At 38.4% G+C, this 22,716-nt stretch overlaps 1 protein-coding gene across 6 annotated transcripts in view; it reads left to right on the top strand.

The window, feature by feature from the left end:
• The window catches only part of FUT8 (fucosyltransferase 8), a 301,772-nt gene that overhangs the window by 135,918 nt on the left and 143,138 nt on the right, over positions 1-22,716 (top strand). For all 6 annotated transcript variants that reach the window (XM_062181585.1, XM_062181583.1, XM_062181586.1 and 3 more), the window contains one exon: positions 1,362-1,788. In XM_062181585.1, coding sequence (XP_062037569.1) covers positions 1,586-1,788 — 203 coding nt within the window. In that variant the 5' untranslated portion in view covers positions 1,362-1,585. The remainder of the gene's footprint in view (positions 1-1,361; positions 1,789-22,716) is intronic.

Raw genomic sequence — 22,716 nt, 5'->3', positions numbered from 1 at the left:
TTCTTCCTTTTGTTTACATGGTCATTTAGAAGCAATTGAGATTTCAGATTTATTCATTTATTTTTTAAAGATTTTATTTATTTCATTTGAAAGGCAGAGTGACAGAGAGAGAAAGAGACATTTTCCATCCCCTGGTTCACTCTCCAAATGGCCACAATGGCCCGGGCTGGGCTAGACCAGGCTGAAACCAGGAGCCAGGAGCTCCTTCTGGGTCTCCTACATGGGTGGCGGGGGCTCAAATCCTTGGGCCATTCTATGCTGCTTTCTCAAGTGCATTAGCAGGGAGCTGGATTGGAAACGGAGCCTCTGGGATGTGAACTGGTGCCCATATGGGATTCAGGTGTTGCTGGTGGTGGCTTAATCTGCTCTTCTACATTACTGACCCTGATATTTGATATTTAAAACTAGGAAAATGGTGGCCTTGTGCTCTGATTTTTTTTTAAGCTTCCTCTCTCACTTTTCTATCTACTCACTTTTTTTCATCCCAAACCCTATGTTTAATCTTTATAACTGTATAATTAGTAATCACGGCCCCACACATGACATCTTGTATACAGGAAGTATTTCTTGTCTCCTCTCCTGTTTCTTTTATAAGGAATTCTGAACCTGGACAGATGACTTCTCCTGTATAGCTCTGGATTGTTGAATGATTTCAAATTATATCTTGTCTACAAAAGAAAAAAAATATATAGTTGTTCCCAAGGGAATTCTAAGTCAAATGGTAGAGAAATGACAAATGAAACCCATAGCTAAGCTCAGTGCATTTGTAGTTTAAGATGCACAATAGCTGAGATGTAACTGATACTAGGTTTCTATTAAAATTGTTGGTATTTTTAATAAATTTGATGAAGGAATAGCCTGGCGTGATCCATTTGAACTTCTGCATGTGATATTTGTTTAGAGTGGTTGCCAGTTGATTGATGACTGTGATAACCTTTGCTTGGCTAGTATGGGTGTCAGTTTTAGAATTTATCCTAAAAGTGACAATTTGCCTGTCACCTGCAGAGTTGAATGGTGTGATGGCATCTGCACAGTGAGATGGAGGGTTGTGGAGAACAGGATTTATAGAAATGAATTCATTCATATGGAGAAAATGTTTGAAAATTCTTTAAGAAGGAAATGTGATGATGTGATGCCTACAGACTTTTCAGGCTTAGAACTAACTGATCTGTGTCTGGTAGAGCCCGTGTGTGTGTGTATTAGTATGCAGACTTAAATGTTTACTCTTTATTTGTTAGCAGGCAGTTAGATCAGTTGGTCAGTCCATGCCGATGTGTTCACTTTTAATTATGTTAATTTCAGCATATACTATTTTACATATAACAATATTAATTTATATACATTTCTTACTCTTTCCACAGCATGTAGAGTTCATGAAACACAGGACAATAAAGCTTCCTTCTCATATCACCTGGAAGAACTCTTTGAAAGATTCAGCACAGGAGTACCAGAGGCAAAATTATCTGAAGCATCATGTGTTGAAACAACAGATGTCTGCTCATCTGTGCGTAGCTAGAAACAAAGTTAGAATGTTTTCAATTCTTTGAGCCCCGGGAATTCAGGGGACTGAGTTGAAAACCTGAAAATGCGGCCATGGACTGGTTCCTGGCGTTGGATTATGCTCATTCTTTTTGCCTGGGGGACCTTGCTATTTTATATAGGTGGTCACTTGGTACGAGATAATGACCACCCCGATCACTCTAGCCGAGAACTGTCCAAGATTCTGGCAAAGCTTGAACGCTTGAAACAACAGAATGAAGACTTGAGGCGAATGGCCGAATCTCTCCGGTAGGTTTGAAAATCTTGAAGAAATAATAAAATTTTCTTTGTTCTTAGGTAGGATTTAATTCAGCTACTGGATAATAATTTCTACAAACAGTCTTTGCAAAATTTTAGATATCTTAGTAGACTAGGGTGTGTATGTTTAATAGAGAATTTCTCCATAGTGATGAACCTAATTTTGCATATGAATTTTAATATAAGAAATGATGACATTTATTTTATGCACTTTGATTTACAGTTATTTTCAGCTTTTGGACAGCTTTGATATATTAAATCCAAAATTTGTGTGATTTAAATCAGTGTTTATTAAACTTTTACTGTATGGATCATAACAGTTGGGATGCTGAGCTGATTTAAAACTTAAATGTTTAAGAAACACAATTTCATGGTTAACTAAAACAATTGAATTTGGAATGTGAAAGATTATTATCACTATTTCTAGTCTATAAAGAATTATGACATATATCTGTTGGAAGGTACTAATTGTTTGGCAAACCAAAGTCTAGTATTTTCATATAAAAGGTAAACATAGTGTTATATAGGTGATCTCTTTTTTCAAAGTTACTAAGTTTAAAAGTTACGTACTGTCTTTCCATAGGAAGATGATCCTGTGTTTAATGTTTGCTCTTTCTCAAAGATAGAGATTGAGGCTAGAAATGAGGATTTGAGAGTCATTGACCACCAGGTAGAGAAAAAAACATGAATGTTAATAATTTCTTTTTGAAAAATAAGTAAGTTGAGGAGTGGAAAGTGGTAATATACTACTGTTCAGAGGGCCATAAGGATAGTTGGGGAAGAAGAGCAGAAGAGAGCTTTATGAGGGGAAGGGGGGAACATTCCGTGGAGGAAGAGGGTGGTGGGCGGTGTTAGTCCTGGGAGCTGAGGGGGTGCCCAGATCCCTCACGTTCTCCCAGTTTCCACCCTGCTGCCCTTCATTCTTCCTTTAGAGCTGAGATCTGTCCAGTTCCATAGCATTTTCTTCACTATAATATTGTTTTTCATCTTTTTATGAGCTATGGAAGATAATGCTAGGTATAAATGTTTTTACAAAAATTAGTGAAATGTCATCCTTATCATTTGTAGTAGTAGTAGTCAGGTACTAGAAAATGGACAGATGGGGGCCAGTGCTGTGGCAAAGCAGGTAAAGCCTCTGTATGCAGTGCCGGCATCCCACAGGAGTGCCCATTCAAGTCCTGGCTGCTCCACTTCTATCCAGCTCTCTGCTATGACCTGGGAACGCAGTGGAAGATGGCCCAAGTGCCATCTGGGGAGTGAACCAGTGGATGGAAGACCTCCTTCTCTGCCTCTGTGTAACTTGGCCTTTCAAATAAATAAATCTTTTCTTTCTTTAGAAAAAAAAAAAAAAGAATGAAAATGGACAGACAACTTCTTGTATTTGTGTATCATTTTATTTCCTGCTGGGGTAATCAAGAAGGATCACGGAGGTGATCTTTTAGTAGTTTCATTAATTCTTTTTTTTTTTTAAATTAATTCATTTGAAAGAGTTACTGAGAGAGGAGGAGAAACAGAGAGAGAGGTCTTCCATCTGCTGGTTCACTCCCCAGGTGGCCGCAACAGCCAAGCCTGGCCCAAGCCAAAGCCAGGAGCCTGGAGTTTCTTCTTCTGGGTCTCCCACATGGGTGCAGGGGCCCAAGTGCTTGGACCATCTTCCACTGCTTTTCCGAGGCCATTATCAGGGAACTGGATGGGAAGTGGAAAAGCTAGGACTCGATCCTGGACCCATATTGGACCCAGCACCACAGATGGCAACTGGAACCATTATGTCACAGCCGCTTTAATAAAATTCTTTATGGAAACCAAAGATTGCTAATGCTAATGTAAGGGATAGTAATAATAGCTGTTGTTTATTGAGAGTTTATCATATGCCAAGTAACCTGGCATGAGTTATCTCACTGAATTCCACAGTCTCTTAATTGGGTACTATTACCATTTCATAACCATATTACAGATGAAGAATCATAGCACTGTCAAGTGATTTAATTTGCCCAAGGTGACTTTTCACAAGTGGGTGAGCCTACTTTGAATCTCAGGGGTGTGACTTCAAAATCTGAACTCTGAATTTCATTGTCTGCCTGAATGAAAATCGGAAAAATCAATGACTCTGCAGTTTCATTTACTGGTCTCAGTGAAGTGATCTCTAAGAACAGCTGTTTCTTTGGTGGATTCTGGCTTTTGTTTTGTTTTATGCCATCTTGGTTTTTTTTTTAAAGATTTATTTATTTTTTTATTTGAAAGAGTTACACAGAGAGGAGAGGCAGAGGGGGGCGGGGGGAGAGGTCTTCCATCCCATGGTTCACTCCCCACTTGGCCACAATGGCTGGAACTGTGCTGACCCAAAGCCAGAAGCCAGGAGCTTCTTCCGGGTCTCCCATGTGGGTGCAGGGTCCCAAGGTCTTGGGCCGTCTTCCACTGCTTTCGCAGGCCATAGCAGAGAGCTGGATCGGAAGTGGAGTGGCTGGGACTTGAACTGGCACCCATATGAGATGCTGGCGCTTCTGGCCAGGGCATTAGCCCGCTGTGCCACAGCGCTGGCCCCGCCATCTTGTTTTATATAATTGAAATTTTGCTCTTCAAAGAATTTTGCTTTTCAACAATTTAGGCTCATAAATAATTGCTTACTTTTTTCCTACTTCCTTCTTTAATATTGAAATTTTCTTTATTTCTGACTGCTAAATATTTTGGCTTTGTTGCATGAAGGAAGACTTGTATTAAATATGAGTTGTTCCTACTGCAAAATAATATTTGTGCCTCTTAAGTAAATGAGACCATTTTTAAGGCTTGTAATCAGGAAAATAAATAAGTGATTATTTTCCCTCATTGGGGGGAAAACCTTATAGGACCCTTCTATCAGCTTTTCTCGTGGGGCCATTTATGTTTTATCCAAAGGGATTTCATTTGAGAGCCAGGGAAAAAAGAACAATGATGCAGCTGCTAACATTGGGATTTTTTTCTTACTGTATGTACAGCTAATATTTTGTCCTAAATTTGATGTCTTTTTTTATGTAAGAAATTGTAGCTGAAAACCAGACTATAAAGGAGTAATTCAGATGTCTATAAAATTAGGTCATTGCTTTGTGATAAGGCATAGCAACTACAGTTGGAGAAGTATTGAAACTAGAATAGAATTCTTGTTAGAATTCAGTATAATACTTATACAAAGGGGCCGGCACCGTGGCTCACTTAGGTAATCCGCCGCCTGTGGCGCCGGCACCCCGGGTTCTAGTCCTGGTTGGGGCGCCGGGTACTAGTCTCGGTTGCTCCTCTTCCAGTACAGCTCTCTGCTGTGGCCCGGGAGGGCAGTGGAGGATGGCCCAGGTGCTTGAGTCCCTGCATCCGCATGGGAGACTGGGAGGAAGTACCTGGCTCCTGGTTTTGGATCGGTGCAGCGCTGGCCGTAGCACCATTAGGGGAGTGAACCAATGGAAGGAAGACCTTTCTCTCAGTCTCTCTCTCACTGTCTATAACTCTCCTCTGTCTCTCTCACTGTCTAACTCTGCCTGGCAAAAAAAAAAAAAAAAAAACTTATACAAAGAAGTTAATCAGCCTTCCAACTAGAACTTGCTAATTTTACTGATAGTGCTGTAGATTTAGACTATAACTTAAAAATCTCTAACTGTGGAATGGAAATATGCAAGCTTAATGTATGGGAGACTGCTCTATGGGATATATCTATACACGGGGAGGATCCGAAAATTCATGGAGAAATGGAATTAACAGATGCAAAATTTCCACAAACTTTTGGAAGCTCCTTTATATGCATATGTGTGTCTTTGTCTGAAATACTGATGAATAATTTTCATATAATAAAATTTACTTCTTTTAGCACCGAGGTCTCAAAGTTCTTTCAGATGCTTATAATGAAGTTGTACAGGAATTCTGTCTTCTCCCAGAATTCTCTACAGCTCCTTTGTAGTCAGATTCTGTTTCCACCTTCTGACTCTGGCACCCACAATCTGTTTTCTGCTCCTTTTTTTTTTTTATTGTTTCTGAATGTTATATAAATGTAGTCATACAGTATGCAGCTTTTATTCTGGCTTTTTTCATTTAGCATAATTTAGCATAAAGTATTCCAGGTTCATCAGGGTTATTGTGTATATTGGCAATTCATTGTGTTCTATTTCTGAATAGTATTTTTTTCCTTTTCATATTGAGAAGGTTTCTGTTTTATGGATATATCACATTTTTTAAGTCCATTTATCAATTGAAGGTTGTTGGATTATTTTTATTTTTTGACAGTTATAAAAATAGTCACTATTAACCTTTGCCCTATAACTTTTTGTGTGTATATAGTTTTTATTTCTTTTGGGTAAATACTTAGCAAGTGCAATTCTGGGTCAGATGTTATAAAAAGCTATTTAAAGGTTTTCCAGCATGCCTGTACCATTTTGAAATTCCCACCACCAAGGCTTGAGAGTTTTACCTACTCTCTTCCTTGCCAGTACTTGTTCTTGTCAGTGTGTTTATCTTAGGTATTCTGACTGAGATTTCACTTTGCATTTTTTTTAAAGATTTATTTACTTATTTGAGAAGTGGAGTTACAGACAGAGGGAGAGACAAAGGGAAAGGTCTTCCGTCTGCTGGTTCACTCCCCGAATGGCTGCACTGGCCCGAGCTGGACCAGTCTGAAGCTAGGAGCCAGGAACTTCTTCCAGGTCTCCCATGTGGGTTCAGGGGCCCAAGAACTTGGGCCATCTTCTACTGCTTTACTAGGCCAAAACAGAGAGCTGGATCATAGGAGGAGCAGCCAGGATACAAACCGGTGCCCATGTAGGATGCTGGTGCCTCAGGCGAAAGCTTAGCTCACTAAGCCGCAGTGCTGGTCCCTCACTTTGCATTTTTATAGTTAATGATGGAGAACATTTTTCATATGCTTATTTGTCATTCATGTGTCTTCATTGTGAAGTATTTCTTCAATCTGTTGCCTATTTCTACATTTTTTGTTTATTATGGATTTGTTGTTAAAAATTGTGGATTTATATATATATAAATAACACTATACACACACACACACAGTATAATATAAAAGCATTTCTTAAAACAACCATTTGCTTTTGACTTTTAAGTTTGAGCTGACCTTTCAGTCATAGTTGAAGTTCACCAGAAAACACCTGGAAAATTATTTAAGTTTAGTGCAGAAACTCCCTTAACTTGGATGGGTGTTACAAAGTCATAGAGTTGGGAGCTGGCGCTGGCGCTGTGGCGCAGCAGGTTAAAGCTGCAGCCTGCAGTGCCGGCATCCCATGTGGGTGCTGGTTTGAGTCCTGGCTGCTCCACTTCCAATCCAGCTCTCTGCTATGGCCTGGGAAAACAGTAGAAGGTGGCCCAGTTCCTTGGGCCCTGCGCCCATGTGGGAGACCTGGAGAAAGCTCCTGACTTCTGGTTTTGGATCAGCTCAGCTCTGTACCCTGTGGTTATTTGGGAAGTGAACCAGCTGATGGAAGACCTACCTCTCTCTCTCTTTTTCTCTCTCTCTCTCTCTCTGGCTCTACCTCTCCCTGTAGCTCTGTCTTTCAAATAAATAAAATAAATCTTTTTTTTTAAAAAAAGAGAAAGTCAGAGTTGTAAAATATGAACAATGCTTAAATGACAGCTTTTCTCTTAATTTAAATCCTTGTTCTCGGGGCATTTATTTTTGAGGACATAACTTAAAAAATTTAAATATATTTTTGGAGGCCTGTTATTCTTTGGTCCAGGAAAGAAGACATTTCTTCTGGAATTTGGATGCTAGCTGTCAAACTGTAAGGTTTACAGACCAGACAGAATCTATAAGTGATTTATGATTACATGTTTTTTTCTCAGCAGTTTGTAATCTGCCCAGAGAGATTACAGCCAGATCATGACTTTTGGTGGAAGAATGTGTCTCGGGACACAGATGTGTGGAATACTTAGTTGTGAGAAAGGAATTCCTGGGTTTTTCACAGGTCATGTGTTCTGATTGAGAAGCGTGAAACAGAAAGTAGGACTGGCTTTGTTCTGGTTGTCCTGTTAGACATTTTCTTTAGGCTTTCTTCTCTGTTATGGCTAATCTTCTATTTCTAGAGCAATTGACATAGGTTGGAAAGTGTAGAGTACCTGCCATGTAGCTATAACCTAACGTTTTTTCTGTCCGACATCCATTATCCTTATGTTATCAATAAAATCATATTTTCCTTGAGGAAAATACTCCTTCCCTGAGAACAGGTTAGTGGGGGTTTTCTAGTCAAGGTTCCAAGACTTCCTGACTTGATCAGTCAGGTACTCCCAATTATTTGTACTAACCTTTTTGTTTATTGCTGATGGAAGTTGCCATTGTTCCATTTTAGATTCTTTCAATGTTAATGCGATAGTGTGTGTGTCTTTTCTCTACTCTGTTTTCTATTTTTTTGATTTCTGTTTTTAGTTTGGTTTCCTTTCTTATAGTCTCTGTGTATGTGTGTGTGTTTACTGACCATTTTAAAGTTGTTTCTGAAGGAGATTTATATTTTTTCTAGTACAGGTTGCGAGCCTGTTTCCTAAATACTTTGGATCAAAGTGTTTCAGATTTCAAGTTTTTTTTTTTTTTAATATTTGCATATACTATATACTAACTGAGTATTCCTAATCCAAACCCAATTTTGGATTCTCAAAATACAGGATGCTTACTCTGTATATTTTTAATGAGCTTTAAATTTCCGTAGTCTTGGAGTCTTGGGACCGGCACTGTGGTGTAGCAGGTAAAGCCGCCGTCTGCAGTGCTGGCATCCCATATGGTTGCTGGTTCGAGTCCCAGCTGCTCCACTTCTGATCCAGCTCTCTGGTATGGCCTGGGAAAGCAGTAGAAGATGGCCCAAGCCGTTCGGCCCCTGTACCCATGTGGGAGACCTGGAAGAAGCTCCTGGCTCCTGGCTTTGGATTGGTGCATCTCTGGCCGTTGCAGCCATCTGGGGAGTGAACCAGCGGATGGAAGACCTCTCTCGCTCTGCCGCTCCTCTTTTTGTCTAGCTCTGACTTTTGAAAAAAAAAAAAAAAATTTCCATAGTCTTACAAGTATTTTGTAAAATTAGGTCTCCTGATACAGACACACACACACACACACACAGTCAGTGGCTTACAATCCTATTCACTACAGAGTTGAAATTCATAATAATAATTTCATAGCACTTTTTTCAGCGTCTTATGGGATATTTCACTGGGTATTGGGTTGCAGTGACAGATGACCCAAAGGAAGATGTTAGCCTCTGCTTTTACTCTTAGAATCTTTTTTTTAGGATTCATTTTTTTTTTTTTTTAATCAAAGTTTCAGAGAGAGAGAGAGAGAGAGAGAGAGAGAGAGATCTTCTATCTGCTGGTTCATTACCCAGATGGCTGCAACAGCCACGCCGGGCCAGGCTGAAGCCAGCAGCTTTATCCGGGTCTCCCACATGGGTGCAGGAGCCCTGCTGGGCCTTCCTCTGTTGCTTTCCTGGGCCATTAGCAGAGAGCTGCATCGGAAGTGGAGCAGCCAGGACTTGAACAGGTGTCCATATGGAATGCTGACATTGAGGTGGCAGCTTTACCTGCTGTGCCCCAGCACTGGCCCCTACTCCTAGAATCTTAACAGCAACAGAAATTGTTAGTAAGTTTTACAGTACATCAGGCCACATTCTAAACACTTTAACTCATTTATACCCTACAATAGACTTAGGAATATGTACTCCCACTAACCCCATTTTGTGGAGTTAGACAAGAGAAGCACAATTAAGGAATTTATTGAAATTTATACAACTATGAGTGATGGATCTGGAGTTTAAAAATGAGGCACTCTGGCTTTATAGTCACAGTCTTTTTATTTATTTATTTATTTTCCTTTTACTTGAAAGGCACACTAACCGAGAGACAGACATACAGACAGACACATAAAGAAAGATTTCCATCCACTGATTCCCTCCTCAAATACCTGCAGCAACCAGAGCTGGGCCAGGCCAAAGCCAGGAGCCTGGAACTCAGTCCTATGTGTGGCAGAGACCCAGGTATACTTGAGCCATCACCTATAGCCTCCCAGGTCAGGATATTTGCAGGAAGCTGGATTGGAAACGGAGCTGTGACTTGAATTCAGACATTCTGGTATGGGACAAAAGCATCTTAACTGTTGTACCAAATGCCCAGTCTTGTAGTTCACATTCTTTTTTTTTTTTTAAGATTTATTTATTAATTTGAAAGACAGAGTTACACACAGAGAGAAGCAGAGGCACAGAGAGAGAGAGAGAGAGAGAGAGAGAGAGAGAGATCCTCCATCTGCTGGTTTACTCCCCAGGTTGCCACAACAGCTGGAGCTGTGAAGAACTGAAGCCAGGAGCCAGGAGCTTCCTTTGGGTCTCGAACATGTGTGCGGGGACCCAAGGACATGAGTCATCTTCTACTGCTCTCCCAGGCCATAGCAGAGAGCTGGATATGAAGAGGAGCAGCAGGGACACAAACCGGCACCCATATGGGATGCCGGCACTGCAGGTGGCAGTTTTACCCACTGTGCCACAGTGCTGGCCCCTATAGATCACATTCTTAATCAGGTTGATATGGTAGTTCTGGAAGTAGTTGCTGTGGCACAAAAAATATACAAGAATCCATTTTATCCTGAGACTCTTTACTAATTGTATATATGGGTTCTGTGGATTAGACCATGAGCCATAGCAGACAGTGTCTTCTATCAGATTCCTTCCTTTCCCACTTATCATGAATCAGAGTTAATGAGGGAAATTATCAGAGGTCAAAAAAGGGCATTGCAGAATGGTAAAGGAATACGTTCTCCAAGAAAACATAGCAACCCTTAATGTAACAAAGTGTCAAATACCTGAAACAAAATATGCAAGACAAGGAGAAAGACATAAATCCACTATTACCAGCTAAGAACTCCAGTATCCCTCTTACAGTAATTGATAGGTCAAGAAAGCAGATCTGTAAGGATATAATTGACATGAACAGCAGTACCAATCCACTTGACCCTATTGACATTTATAGAATACTTTATCCAAAAGCAGCAGAATACACGTTTACCATTTGAGAACGTTCCTGATCTGCTGTACTCTCTGATATTTGGATCAGGATGTTTCTGTAGAAAGTATTCCGTACTGTGTCTTGTCATAAGCAGTAGGAAGTCTGTGTATGGAGTTGGGAGGAGTGTATATGGAGGGAGAGGATTGAGCAGTAGAGATTTCTGCTTATTTATGAAATGAATGGTAGTCTGTCCTGTGGAGAAAAATTCCGTTTCCTCTTCATTCCGAGCTCTGCTCACTCTCTACCCCCAGCAAATGTGGTTCAATGGAAATGTCTGTGTAGAAGAAAGGATGAGATCATACTTGCTCATTAGAGATCATAGTCACTTTCTGTATTTGTGTTAATATAGTCATTAATATCAGAATCAGTTAATTCAAGTAAATTAACTTTCAATATTTGTAAAGTAGTATAAGATTTTTGGAAATAGCTGTAATTTTGAAGAATAGAATCAGATAAATAATTCCTAAACCAGATGCTGTAAACCATAATTATTAACAGGAGGGAAATTGTGAAACTCAGTGAGAGGCACTGGATAAACTGTACAGTTAAAAGAGGGAGTCAGTTCGGTGAGTCATTCATTAATTTATTTTTAGATTCCTTAGAAGTATAAAAAGTAAAATGCATCTGATTGTTTATATCTACCCAGTTACACAGGTGTGTCAGGGTTCTTCAAAAAGTTTGAAGAAAAATTGAGTTACAAGTATCAGTTTATTTTGGTGCAAAAAAATCAAGAGTACAAAAACTTTTTTACTTTATGTGGAAAATGCATATTGAATAAAAAAAATCTGTCCATGAATTTCAAAAATTTTTTTCTCAAAAACCACCTCATATTTTTAATAATTCCATTCCCATGTATTCTTTGAAGTACCTTCATAATTAGCTATCCATAGCTGTGCAACAAATTACCACATTCTTAGTGCTAAAAACAAAGCAGGTTTAATTATCACACGGTTTCTATGGATCAAGAAGTCCCTGCACGGTTTACCAGTTTAGGTAGTACTTCGGCTTCCTGCTCAGTCACAAACATGCACAAAGTGTTGACTAAGACTGCATTTCATCTCAAAGCTTAACTAAGAGAGAGAACGGTGCTAAGATCACAGGGTTTTGTCCCAGTTCACTGCTTTGGGGCTTGTTCTCAGTTTCTTACTCTTGGACTGCTAGAGGCTACCTCAGATCCTTTCCCAGTGGAACTCTCCATAGGTCAGCTCGCAATGAAGTCACTTAGTTCAGCAACGCCAACAAGGGAGAGAATCTGCTAGCAAGGTGAAGTTTAAGTCTTTTGGTAGTGCAGCCATGGAAGTTGTGTCATATCACCTCTGCAGTGTTCTGTGGGTTAGAGGAAACCACAGGCCCAGGTAAACTCGGGGGAGGGAGTCAGTGGGGACATCTTAGAGCCAGCCGCCATAACAAGGATTGTCTGTTTACATGTTGTATTGTGCTTAGTAGTAAAAATATTTATTTGTTTGTTGGTTGTGTACAGTACTTCACATAGATAGTAGTCACTTGATATCAGTCAACAAGGGGTTTGGTTCCAGCACCCCCTGCAGATATCAAAGCCTGCAGATGCTCAAGTCCCTTTTGTGAAGTATTATGGTATTTTCACTTAGTCTATGCACATCCTTCCACATACTTTAAATTATCCATGCATCCAGTTTAATTTTTTTCTTAATTTTATTTATTTATTTGAGAGGTAGAGTTACAGACAGTGAGAGGGAGAGGCAGAGAGAGAGAGAGAGAGGTCTTCCATCCGATGGTTCACTCCCTAGATGGCGGCAACAGCCAGAGATGCACCAATCCAAAGCCAGGAGCCAGGAACTTCTTCCGGGTCTCCCATGTGGGTGCAGGGGCCCAAGGACTTGGGCCGTCTTCTCCTGCTTATAGCAGGCCATAGCAGAGAGCTGGATCAGAGTGGGGCAGCAGGGACTAGAACTGGAGCCCATAGGGGATGCTGGTGCTGCAGGCTGAGGATTAACCTACTGTGCCAATAGCACCGGCCCCACATTCAATTTAATTTTTAATTAGGCTATTACTTGTAATACCTAATACAATGTGGATGCTATGTAAATAGTTGCTATACTGTAGTGTTTAAGGAATGATGACAACAAATAGTTTATATACATATTTTATACACAGTCATATACTTTACTGTATCTTGATTCCATGATTAGTTGAGTCCACAGATGGGGAACCTGCAGATGTGAAAGCTGATGTATGTATTATCTTATTTAGAAGTTAAGTGATTTGCCCCACAATACATGTCTGCTAGGTGCCAAAGCCAGATTAGTTAGATATAGAGTAATACATTTTTAAATTAAACCTGAAAAGTTTTAACTAGTGCTTCTTGTCTATTTTTAAATATAGGGTTGAGATGGGCAGAATTTTTTACAATAGTAAGAATGCTAATCTGGTTATTGATTGTTATGTTTCACACTAAATATTCCAGTCACAGTAAATAATTTTTTTTTTTTTTTTTTTGTGGCTCAATCTTTTCTTTTCTTGGTTCTTAGTGCAAAGAGTGAGAAGCAAATAATACCTAGATACTCTGAAACATCATCATCTGAGGAGGAATAATAAACCTGGCTTGAAAGATGGGTTGCTGAACAGATGCTTCATTTATTTAGTACATATTACAAGTTTACTATTTTCTACTCTTTTCTGTAGATAATGCCTTTGGTTGCTGGATTCCAAACATACTTAACTGTTCTTTTATATGAAATGTTTCCTAATTCATTGAAGCTAATTCTTTTCCTTCTCTATTCCTTTGTTTTCTTTACTGTTTATAATATTAGGAGTTTTCAAAAAGCTCATGGAAAATATGTATTATGAATCAATGAAGTATATACCAAAGTAAATTTAGCTTTTTATTGTGCTTTCCATGGACTTCTTGTATTACCCTTGCATTCTCAGAATGCTTCTGGATGGCTGGTAGACATGAAGTAGACCATTATTCAAAACCCATTTACCTTTGCTGCATGTCACATTCTTTCCTTCCCTCCATCCCTCCCTTCAGCTGAGAGTGACTGAATACAGCAAAAGTTAGGGAATAGGACTTTTACATTAAGTTACCTCACTCAGGTGATTTTGAAGTTGCCTTCAGTTTAGTTTATTTTATAGAATGGTAGTTTTATCCATGTAATTATACATATACATATGTCATCTTTCATACTTGGCATTCATTTCATAGGTGTGAGTTCAGAATGTCTGGTTGTAGATGGCCTGTCCCTTTGTCCATCTGATGACAACTTTCTGTTTTTGATGAATATTTTTTAATTCACTGTTCAAAATACAGCTAGACATACAAATGGAATTAGTTTACAGTTGATCATAAATAAGTATGACTTCTATATGAGCAATCAAAAATTATTGAAATATAATTTAAATTTGGCTCCTTTCTCACTAGAGGTCCTCAGAATAACTCATTTGGTGGAGAGAGTTGGATCTCTGTTTTTCTTGGTGGTTTTTTCTTTTTTAATTTGGCATGGTTGGCTTTAATAAGGGTTGATAAACTATGCCAGTGGGACAAACCCAACTCTCCCCTGTTTTTGTTTTTTAGATTTATTTATTTTTTTTACTTGAAAGAGCAACAGAGAGACGGGGAGAGATCCTCCATATCTGTTCCTTCACTCCCCAAATGGCCATAATGCAAGGGGCTGGGCCATACCAAAGCCAGGAACCTGGAACCTAGGCCTCCCACATGGGTGACAGGGTCTGCAGTACTTGGGATACCTTCCTCTGCATTTCTAGGCACATTAGCAGAGAGCTGGATCAGAGGTAGAGCACCCAGGACTTGAACTGGCACTCTGATATGGGATCCTGGTATCACAAGATGTGACTTCACCCACTGTGCCACAGATCAGCCCCTGTTTTTGTTTCTGATGACCTCCACTCTAAGGATGGTTATACATTTTTCAATTGTTGGAGAAAAAACAATTTCAAAGGAAAACATGAGATTATATAGCCAGAAAAGCTATCTGGGTCTTTGTTTTGTTTTGTTTTAAAGATCCATCCATTTATTTGAAAGGCAGAGTTACAGAGAGGCAGGGGCAGAGAGATATTAGAGAGTGAGCGAGATCTTCCATCTGCTGATTCACTCCCCAAAGGGCTGCAACAGCCAGAGCTGGGCTGATTCGAAGCCAGGAGCCCGGACCTTCTTCTGTGTCTTCCATGTGGGTGCAGGGGTCCAAGCATTTGGGCCATCTTCTACTGCTTTCCCAGGCCATAGCAGGGAGCTGAATTGGAAGTGGATCAGCCCAGACTGAAACTGGCACCCATATGGGATACTGGCACTGCAGGTGGCAGCTTTACCCACTATGCCACAATGCCCGCCCCTCTTTTTTTTTTTTTTTTAAAGAGTTACTGATTTAGTTGGAAGTCAGAGAGAAAGAGAGATTCTTCCATTTGCTGAACACTCCCCAGATGGCCTCAAGGGCCAGGACTGGGCCAGGCTGGAACCAGGAGCCAGGAGCTTCTTCCATTTCTCCTGTGTGGATAGGAGGAGCCCAGACACTGGGGCCATCTTCTGCCACTTTTCCCAGGCCATTAGTAGGCAGCTGGATTGGAAGTATAGTAGCTGGGATTCAAACTGGTGCCTATATGGGAAGCCAGCATCGCAGTCAGCAACTTTACCTGCCACACCCCAACACTATTATCTGAGTCTTTATAGAAAAAAATGTACTGATCAAATTTTGTGTGACTCAAGATATCCTCATTTTTAGTTCTTGTCTATTATAATCTCTGAATTGTTATGAATGTTGTGAGTATGGATATGCTCTGAAATAGAAGTCCAGTTATTGATACTATTCTTAGTTTTTTGTTGATTATATTTATTATTTATATTTTAGATATATAAATACAGTGTATTCTAAATATATATTTTATATTTATATTTATCTTTGTAGTTTAAATTTATATTTATTTTTGTAAGCTTTGTGACACTGATTTCTCCTTGCTTTTATTTATCTTCCAATGTCCTTCTTCTCTCTGCCTTCTTGAATCAGTTTGTATGTAGAGCTAAAGTGGGGCTCAGTGGAAGGAGATCAGGTATGTTTAGAAAGGAGCCGTCCTTGGGGCTGGTGCTGTGGTGCAGCTGGTTAACACCCTGGCCTGAAGCGCTGACATCCCATATGGGCGCTGGTTTGAGACCCGGCTGCTCCACTTCCAATCCAGCTCTCTGGGAAAGCCTTGGAAAGCAGTAGAAGATCACCCAAGTCCTTGGGCCCCTGCATCCACGTGGGAGAACCAGAAGAAGCTCCTGGCTCCTGGCTTCGGATTGGCCCAGCTCTGGCCGTTGCGGCCAACTGGAGAGTGAACCAGAGGATGGAAGACTCTCTGCCTCTCCTCTCTCTCTCTCTCTCTGTCTCTCCTCTCTCTGTGTAACTCTGACTTTCAAATATAAATAAATAAATAAATAAATAAATAAATAAATCTTAAAAAAAAAAAAAAAGGAGCAGACCAGTGAAAGGGAAGGAATGTAGACTTCTGTTAACTTAGTCATCTTAAAAAAGACACATTTAAGGACTGTTTCTTCCCTTGTAAAATAGATAAATGTTATGCTAATGTTGTTAAGATTTTTCCTGTTTTATTTATTGTATGTTAAAGGCAGAGAGAAAGAGAGGCAGAGATCTCCCATCTGCTAGATCATTCCCATCAATGCTTGCAACAGCTAGTGGAGACTGGGCTGAAGCTGAGAGCTTGGAACTCACTCTGAGTATCCTGTGTGGTTGGTAGAGATGAAGTACTTGAGCCACTTTCTGCTGCCCTCTGGGTGGAAATTAGCAGGAAGTTGAATCAAACTGAAACACCAACCAGGCACTCCAACATGGAATGTCCTTAATGGGGTGTCCTTAATGTGTCTTAAGTGCTGTGTCAGATGCCTGTCCTGTTACAAAGTTTCAAATGATGTTTTTTGGAATTCATGTGTGTTAGTATGTTCTCAATAAATAGTAGATTTTCAGCTAGTTGTACCTGATAATCCAAAAGGCAAATGACCACACTTACTTTCACAGAACTGAAATACTTGTTTTAATTTTTTTTCTAATAGAGGGAATGAATTCCCTTATGTAAAATATTTTATATTGTGGATTAGAATTCAGAACAATAAATCACTTAACCTCTTTGGGCCTTGAATCCATAACTGTACAGAAAGTAGATTGGGCTGGGCTGGATGATCACATTCAACAAGTCTTTTTTTTTTTTTTTTTTTTTTTAACAGAAAATAGTTAATATATGAGCACTACATTAAATAGAAGTGTAGAATGGGCTTTTTCTCCCTTCATAATTTGGCTCTCATAACTGAATTATATGACTTAGAATATTTTGCTTTTAGATATGAAAATTATAGTTGCCCACTTTAAATTTTATTTAGACTATAGAAATTTTAATTATTCATTATCACTGTGTACAACAGGAGGAATGTACCATTCTTGGAGGAAGGTGCCATATGAGTAAAAATATTGAATCTTAAATAACAAAGTTGAAAAACTTAAAACTTTATGTTTGAATTTTTTCCTTATACAGGTACAAATGCCATGTAGGCAAAATGATTCTGCATTAAATATTTTACAAAATATGCATATTTGAGCTTAGGGGTTTGATTAAATGTTGTTTACACTTTATTCCTTACTCTTTTATTGTAGTATTACTGAGCTCTAAGGACTTCTTGATAATAGAAGATAAATACCAGGAAATATGACCATAGTGTTTCATCGATTTAATGTCACTTGATTCATAGACAACACAAATCTGAACTGTTTAGTAGAAAATAATTTTTCCTGGACTATTTTTTATATTTCTTTTAGGCAAATTTGTATTTCACTATAAAGATATCACTGATTTGTTTTGTTTCTGATATTGTATATTGATTGACATTTTGATCCATTTAGGTGAAATTATAAAATAGTTGGTTGTTTAGGGTGTAGGATCAGTATTCTTGACAACGCTATCTGAAGGAAAATAAGTATACATAGATTTTAATATAGTAGGGTTAGCCTATGAACTATAATGGCTAAAGGATAAAATAGTAACCTATGCTTTAAAATTTTTTTTATTTATATAAGATGAAAAATTTTCATGTAATTTGTATATAGAGAGTTAAGAACATAAACTTCCCACCCTCCCCACACTTCTGCCCTACCCCTCTTTCCTTTTTTACTTTGTCTTTTAATTTTTACAATGACATACTTTCAGGTTATTTTATAATCACAGAGTAACTCTCCCCCCTAAAATATGAATTAAACAAGTAGTAAGTAGAAAAACCTAAGTTCCTCACGAGTATAGACAGGGACTGTAAGCAATAATCAAATCTCAGAATGTCAGTTTGGCTCATATGTATTACATATTTTATACTCTGTATGTTAGTTACCACAAATCATGGAAAACGTGATATTTGTCTTTTTTGGAGTGCCTTATTTGACTAAACATAATGGATTCCAGTTGCATATATTTTGTTGTGAAAGGCAGGATTTCATTGTTTTTATGCCTGATGCTGTTCAATAGTGTACATATCCCATATTTTCTTTATCCATTCATCAGTTGATGGACATCTGAGCTGACTCCAGATTTTAGGTATTGTGAACTAAGCTGCAGTAAACATGGAGGGTACAGATAAGTCTTTCATATGCTGATTTCCTTTCATTTGTGTAAATTCCCAGAAGTATGATAGCTGTGTCCTATGGTACATCTATTTTCAGTTTTCTGATGAACCTCCATACTGTCTTCACAATGGTTGTACTAGTTTACATTCCCTCCAACAGTGTATTAGGGTCCCTTCTCCCCACATTCTCACCAGCATTTGGTTTTTGTGTTTGTTTTGGATGATAGCCATTCTAACTGGACTGAGGTGAAAACTCACTGTGGTTCTTATTTGCATTTCTCTGATGGCTGGTGATACTGAGCATGTTTTCACGTGTCTGTTGGCCGGTTGTTTGACATCCTTTGAAAAATATCTGTTCATGTAGTTTGCCCAATTCTTGACTGGATTGATTGTTTCATTGTTTAAGCTCTTTATAGATTTTGCATGTTAATCCTTTATCAACTGCATAGTTTACAAATATTTTCTCCCATTTTTTCAGTTTCCTCTTCACTTAACAAAGTGTTTCCTTTGCAGTGTAGAAGCTTCTCAGCTTGAGTAATTCTTTTGTCTTTTTGATTTTATTGCCTGTGCTTCTGGGATCTTTTCCAAGAAATCTTTGCCTATGCAAATGTCTTGCATAGTTTCTCTAATGTTTTCCTCTAGTGTTTTGATGATATCAAGTTGTATTTAGATCCTTGATCCATTGTGAGTTGGTTTTTTGTATAAGGTGTAATATAGGGGTCTTGTTTCATACTTCATGCATAGATCCAATTTTTCTAGCACCATTTGTTGAAGAAACTTTCCTTCAGGGACTGATTTTAATTCCTTTGTCAAAGATTAGCTGGTTGTAGATGTGTAGATTAATTTCTAGGGTTTCTATTCTGTTCCATCGACCTACATTTTTGTTTTTGTGCCAGTACCAGACTATTTTGATTATATCTGCTGTGTAGTATGTCTCATAGTATGTGATACCTCCAGCTTTGTTTCTGTTGTTTAATGTTGCTTTAACTATTCGGGATCTCCTGTGTTTCTATGTGAATTTCAGCATCATCCTGTCTAGATCAGAGAAGAATGTCACTGGTATTTTGATTGGAATTGCATTAAATCTATAAATTGCTTTGGGTAGTATGGACATTTTGATAATATTAATTCTTCCAATCCACAAACATGAAAGATTTTTCCACTTTTTTGTGTCTTCTTTCTTTAATGTTTTGTAATTTTCATTTCATAGATCTTTCACATCCTTGGTTAAATTTATTTCAAAGGTATTTAATTTTTTGTGTTTTTTTTTGTTTGTTTGTTTTGTTTTGTTTTGTTTTGTTTTGTTTTGTTTTTGGTATTGTGAATGGTACTGATCTTAGAACTTTTTCTCAGCCATGGTGTTGTTCTATACAAAGGTTGTTGATTTTATGTCTGCTAATTTACCAAACTCTCTTATAAGTTCCAGTAGTCTCTTAGTGGAGTATTTTGGCTCCCCTATATATAGAACCATGTGATCTGCAAATAGAGACAATTTGACTTCCTCCTTTCCAATTTTATCTTTTTGATTTCTTTTTCTTGCCTAATAACTCTGGCTAAAACTTCCAGGACTACATTGAATAGCAATGGTGAGAGTGGGTATGCTTGTCTAGTTCAGGGTCTTCAAGGGAATGCTTCCATCTTTTCCCCATTCAATATGATGCTGGCTGTGAGTTTGTAATGTATTGTCTTGATTATGTTGAGAAATGTACCTTCTATATCCAGTTTGCTTAAGATTTTTACCATGAAAAGAAGTTGTATTTTATCAAATGCTTTCTCTGCATCTGTTGAGATAATAATATTTTTTTTATTCTATACTTTGTTAATGTGAAGTATCATATTTGTTGATTTGTGAATATTGAACTATCCCTGTATACCAGTGATAAATCTTACTTGGTCTGGGTGAATGAGCTTTCTGATGTGTTATTGGATTTGATTAGCTGGTATTTTGTTGAGGATTTTTGCATCTGTGTTCATCAGGGATATTGCTCTATAGTTCTCTTTCTTTGTTGTATCTTTTTCTTGTTTTGGAATTAAAGCAATGCTGTCCTCTTAGAAGGTGTTTGGGAGGATTTCCTCACTTTCAGTTGTTTTTAATAGTTTGATAAAAATTGGAATTACTTTTTCTTTAGAAGTTTGGTAGAATTCAGTGGTCAAGCCATCCATCCTGGGCTTTTCTTTGTTGGGAGGGTCTTTATTACTGATTCAATCTCAATTTTGGTTATTGGTCTGTTTAGGTTTTCTATGTCTTCATGATTCAATTTTGGTGGATTATATGTGTCCAGGAATCTATCCATTTCTTCTAGATTTTCCTATTTGTTGGCATATAGTTCTTTGTAGTAATTCCTGATGATTCTTTTTATTTCTGTGGTATCTGTTGTTACATTTCATTTTTTCATCTATGATTCTATTGATTTGGGTCTTTTCCCTTTTTTCTTTTTTTGGTTAGTTGGGCCAATGGTGTATCAATTTTGTTTATTTTTTCAAAACAACTATCTTTTCATTTCACTGTTCCTTTGTGTTGTCATTTTGGTTTCAGTTTTGTTAAATTCTTATCTAATTTTTATTATTTCTTCCCTCCTAATTTTGGGTTTATTCTTGTTTTTCTCAGTCCTTGAGATGCATTGTTAGATCATTTATTTGATACCTTTACAGTTTCTTGATGTGGGCACTAATTTCTATAAACTTCCCTGTTAATGCTGCTTTTTCCATATTCCATAAGTTTTAATATTTGTGTTATCATCTTCATTCATTTCTCAGAATTTTTAAATTTCCTTTCTGACTTCTTCTATGACCCACTGTTCATTCACTTGCATGTTATTCAGTGTCCACGTGTTGTCATAGTTTCTAGTTTCTTATGTTGTTAATTTCCAGCTTCATTCCATCCTGGTCAGAAAAGATACATGGTATAATTTCAATTTTTTTTGGAATTTGTTTAAACTTGCTTTACGCCCTAGCATATGTTCATTCTTAGAGAAAATTCCGGCACTGAGGAAAAGAATGTGTATTCTGTAGCTGTGGAATGAAGTGTTAAGTGGATATCACTGGCCTATTTGGTTCACAGTGTAGATTAGCTCTGTTGTTTCTTTATTTGATTTTTTTAGTTGATCTGTCTTTTGATGAAAGTGAGGTATTGAGGTCTCCCATTATTATTGTATTAGAGTCTATGTCTCCCTTTAGATCCATTAACATTTGTTTTAAATAAGCAGATACTTTGGCATTGGGTGTATATACGTTTACTATAGTCACTTCTATTGAATTTATGCCTCAATCATTACCTACTGCTCTTCTTTGTTTCTTTTAATAGTTTTTGTATTAAAAGTCTATTTTGTGTGGTACTCAGATAGCTACTCCTGTGCTTTTTTATTTTTTATTTTTTTAAAGCATGGAATATCATTTTCCATGCTTTCACTTTGAGTCTGTAGTTCGCTGGTGTATGTTTCTTGTAGGCAGCAAATAGATGTGTCTTGTTTTTTAATGCATTCAGCCAATCTGTATCTTTTAATTGGAAAATTTAGGCCATTTACATTCAATATTATTGACAAGTAATCACTTAGTCCTGACATTTCCCCATAAATATGCTTGTTTGCTTTGGATTTCCTTTGTGCTTTCCCTAGGAGGTTTTCTGCCCTCACGGTCTTTCACAATGGTAACTTCCTGTGTTTAGTGCATCCTTAAGTTTCATTTGTATGGCTGGATGAGTGTTGACAAAATCTTTCAGTGTCTGTTTTGGAGCGTCTTTATTTAATCTCCATTTATAAACGAGACCTTTGCTGAGCACAGTATTCTGGGTTGACAATTTTTTTCTTTTGGTTTTCTCCTCTGATTGCTTTTATTTTTGAAATAAGCCCCTATGGCCTGGACTGTCTCCTCCTTTAGTGGAGTTTCAGAGGTGTGTGCTGGGTTGGGCCAGGGAGCTCTGGTCAGTGTTCAGGGGCTGGGTATGAGTAGTAGATCTCCTCTGTTGTCTCAGGAAGTAGGCTCTGATCACGTCCGCTGGTGTGACCACAGACTCCCCTCTTCTCTGCTGAGGTGATCCCACTGTGGCTCCATACTTCACCCATGCAGGCATGTGAACTGCATAAGGGATCTGTGTGGTCCTTGGTTCTCAGTGTGAACACAGAACCCTCTGTAGTGACCCACCCCAGGCAGTAAGGGATCTCTGAGCATCTGAAACCAGATACAGCGATTCCCCAGAGACCTAGCTACACCCCTGTTGTGCAGCACAGAATTCCCAGTCTTAGCATGTGCAGTTTCCACAATTACAAGGAGCAGAGGATTCACTCTCAGCCCTGCAACAACACCACATAGCGTCTGAGGTGTTCTCAGAGCCAGGT

Source organism: Lepus europaeus, chromosome 22, assembly GCF_033115175.1.
Source record: "Lepus europaeus isolate LE1 chromosome 22, mLepTim1.pri, whole genome shotgun sequence".
Lineage (NCBI taxonomy): Eukaryota > Metazoa > Chordata > Mammalia > Lagomorpha > Leporidae > Lepus > Lepus europaeus.
Note: the sequence above shows the minus strand (reverse complement) of the source record. Positions and strands in the feature narration are given on the sequence as shown.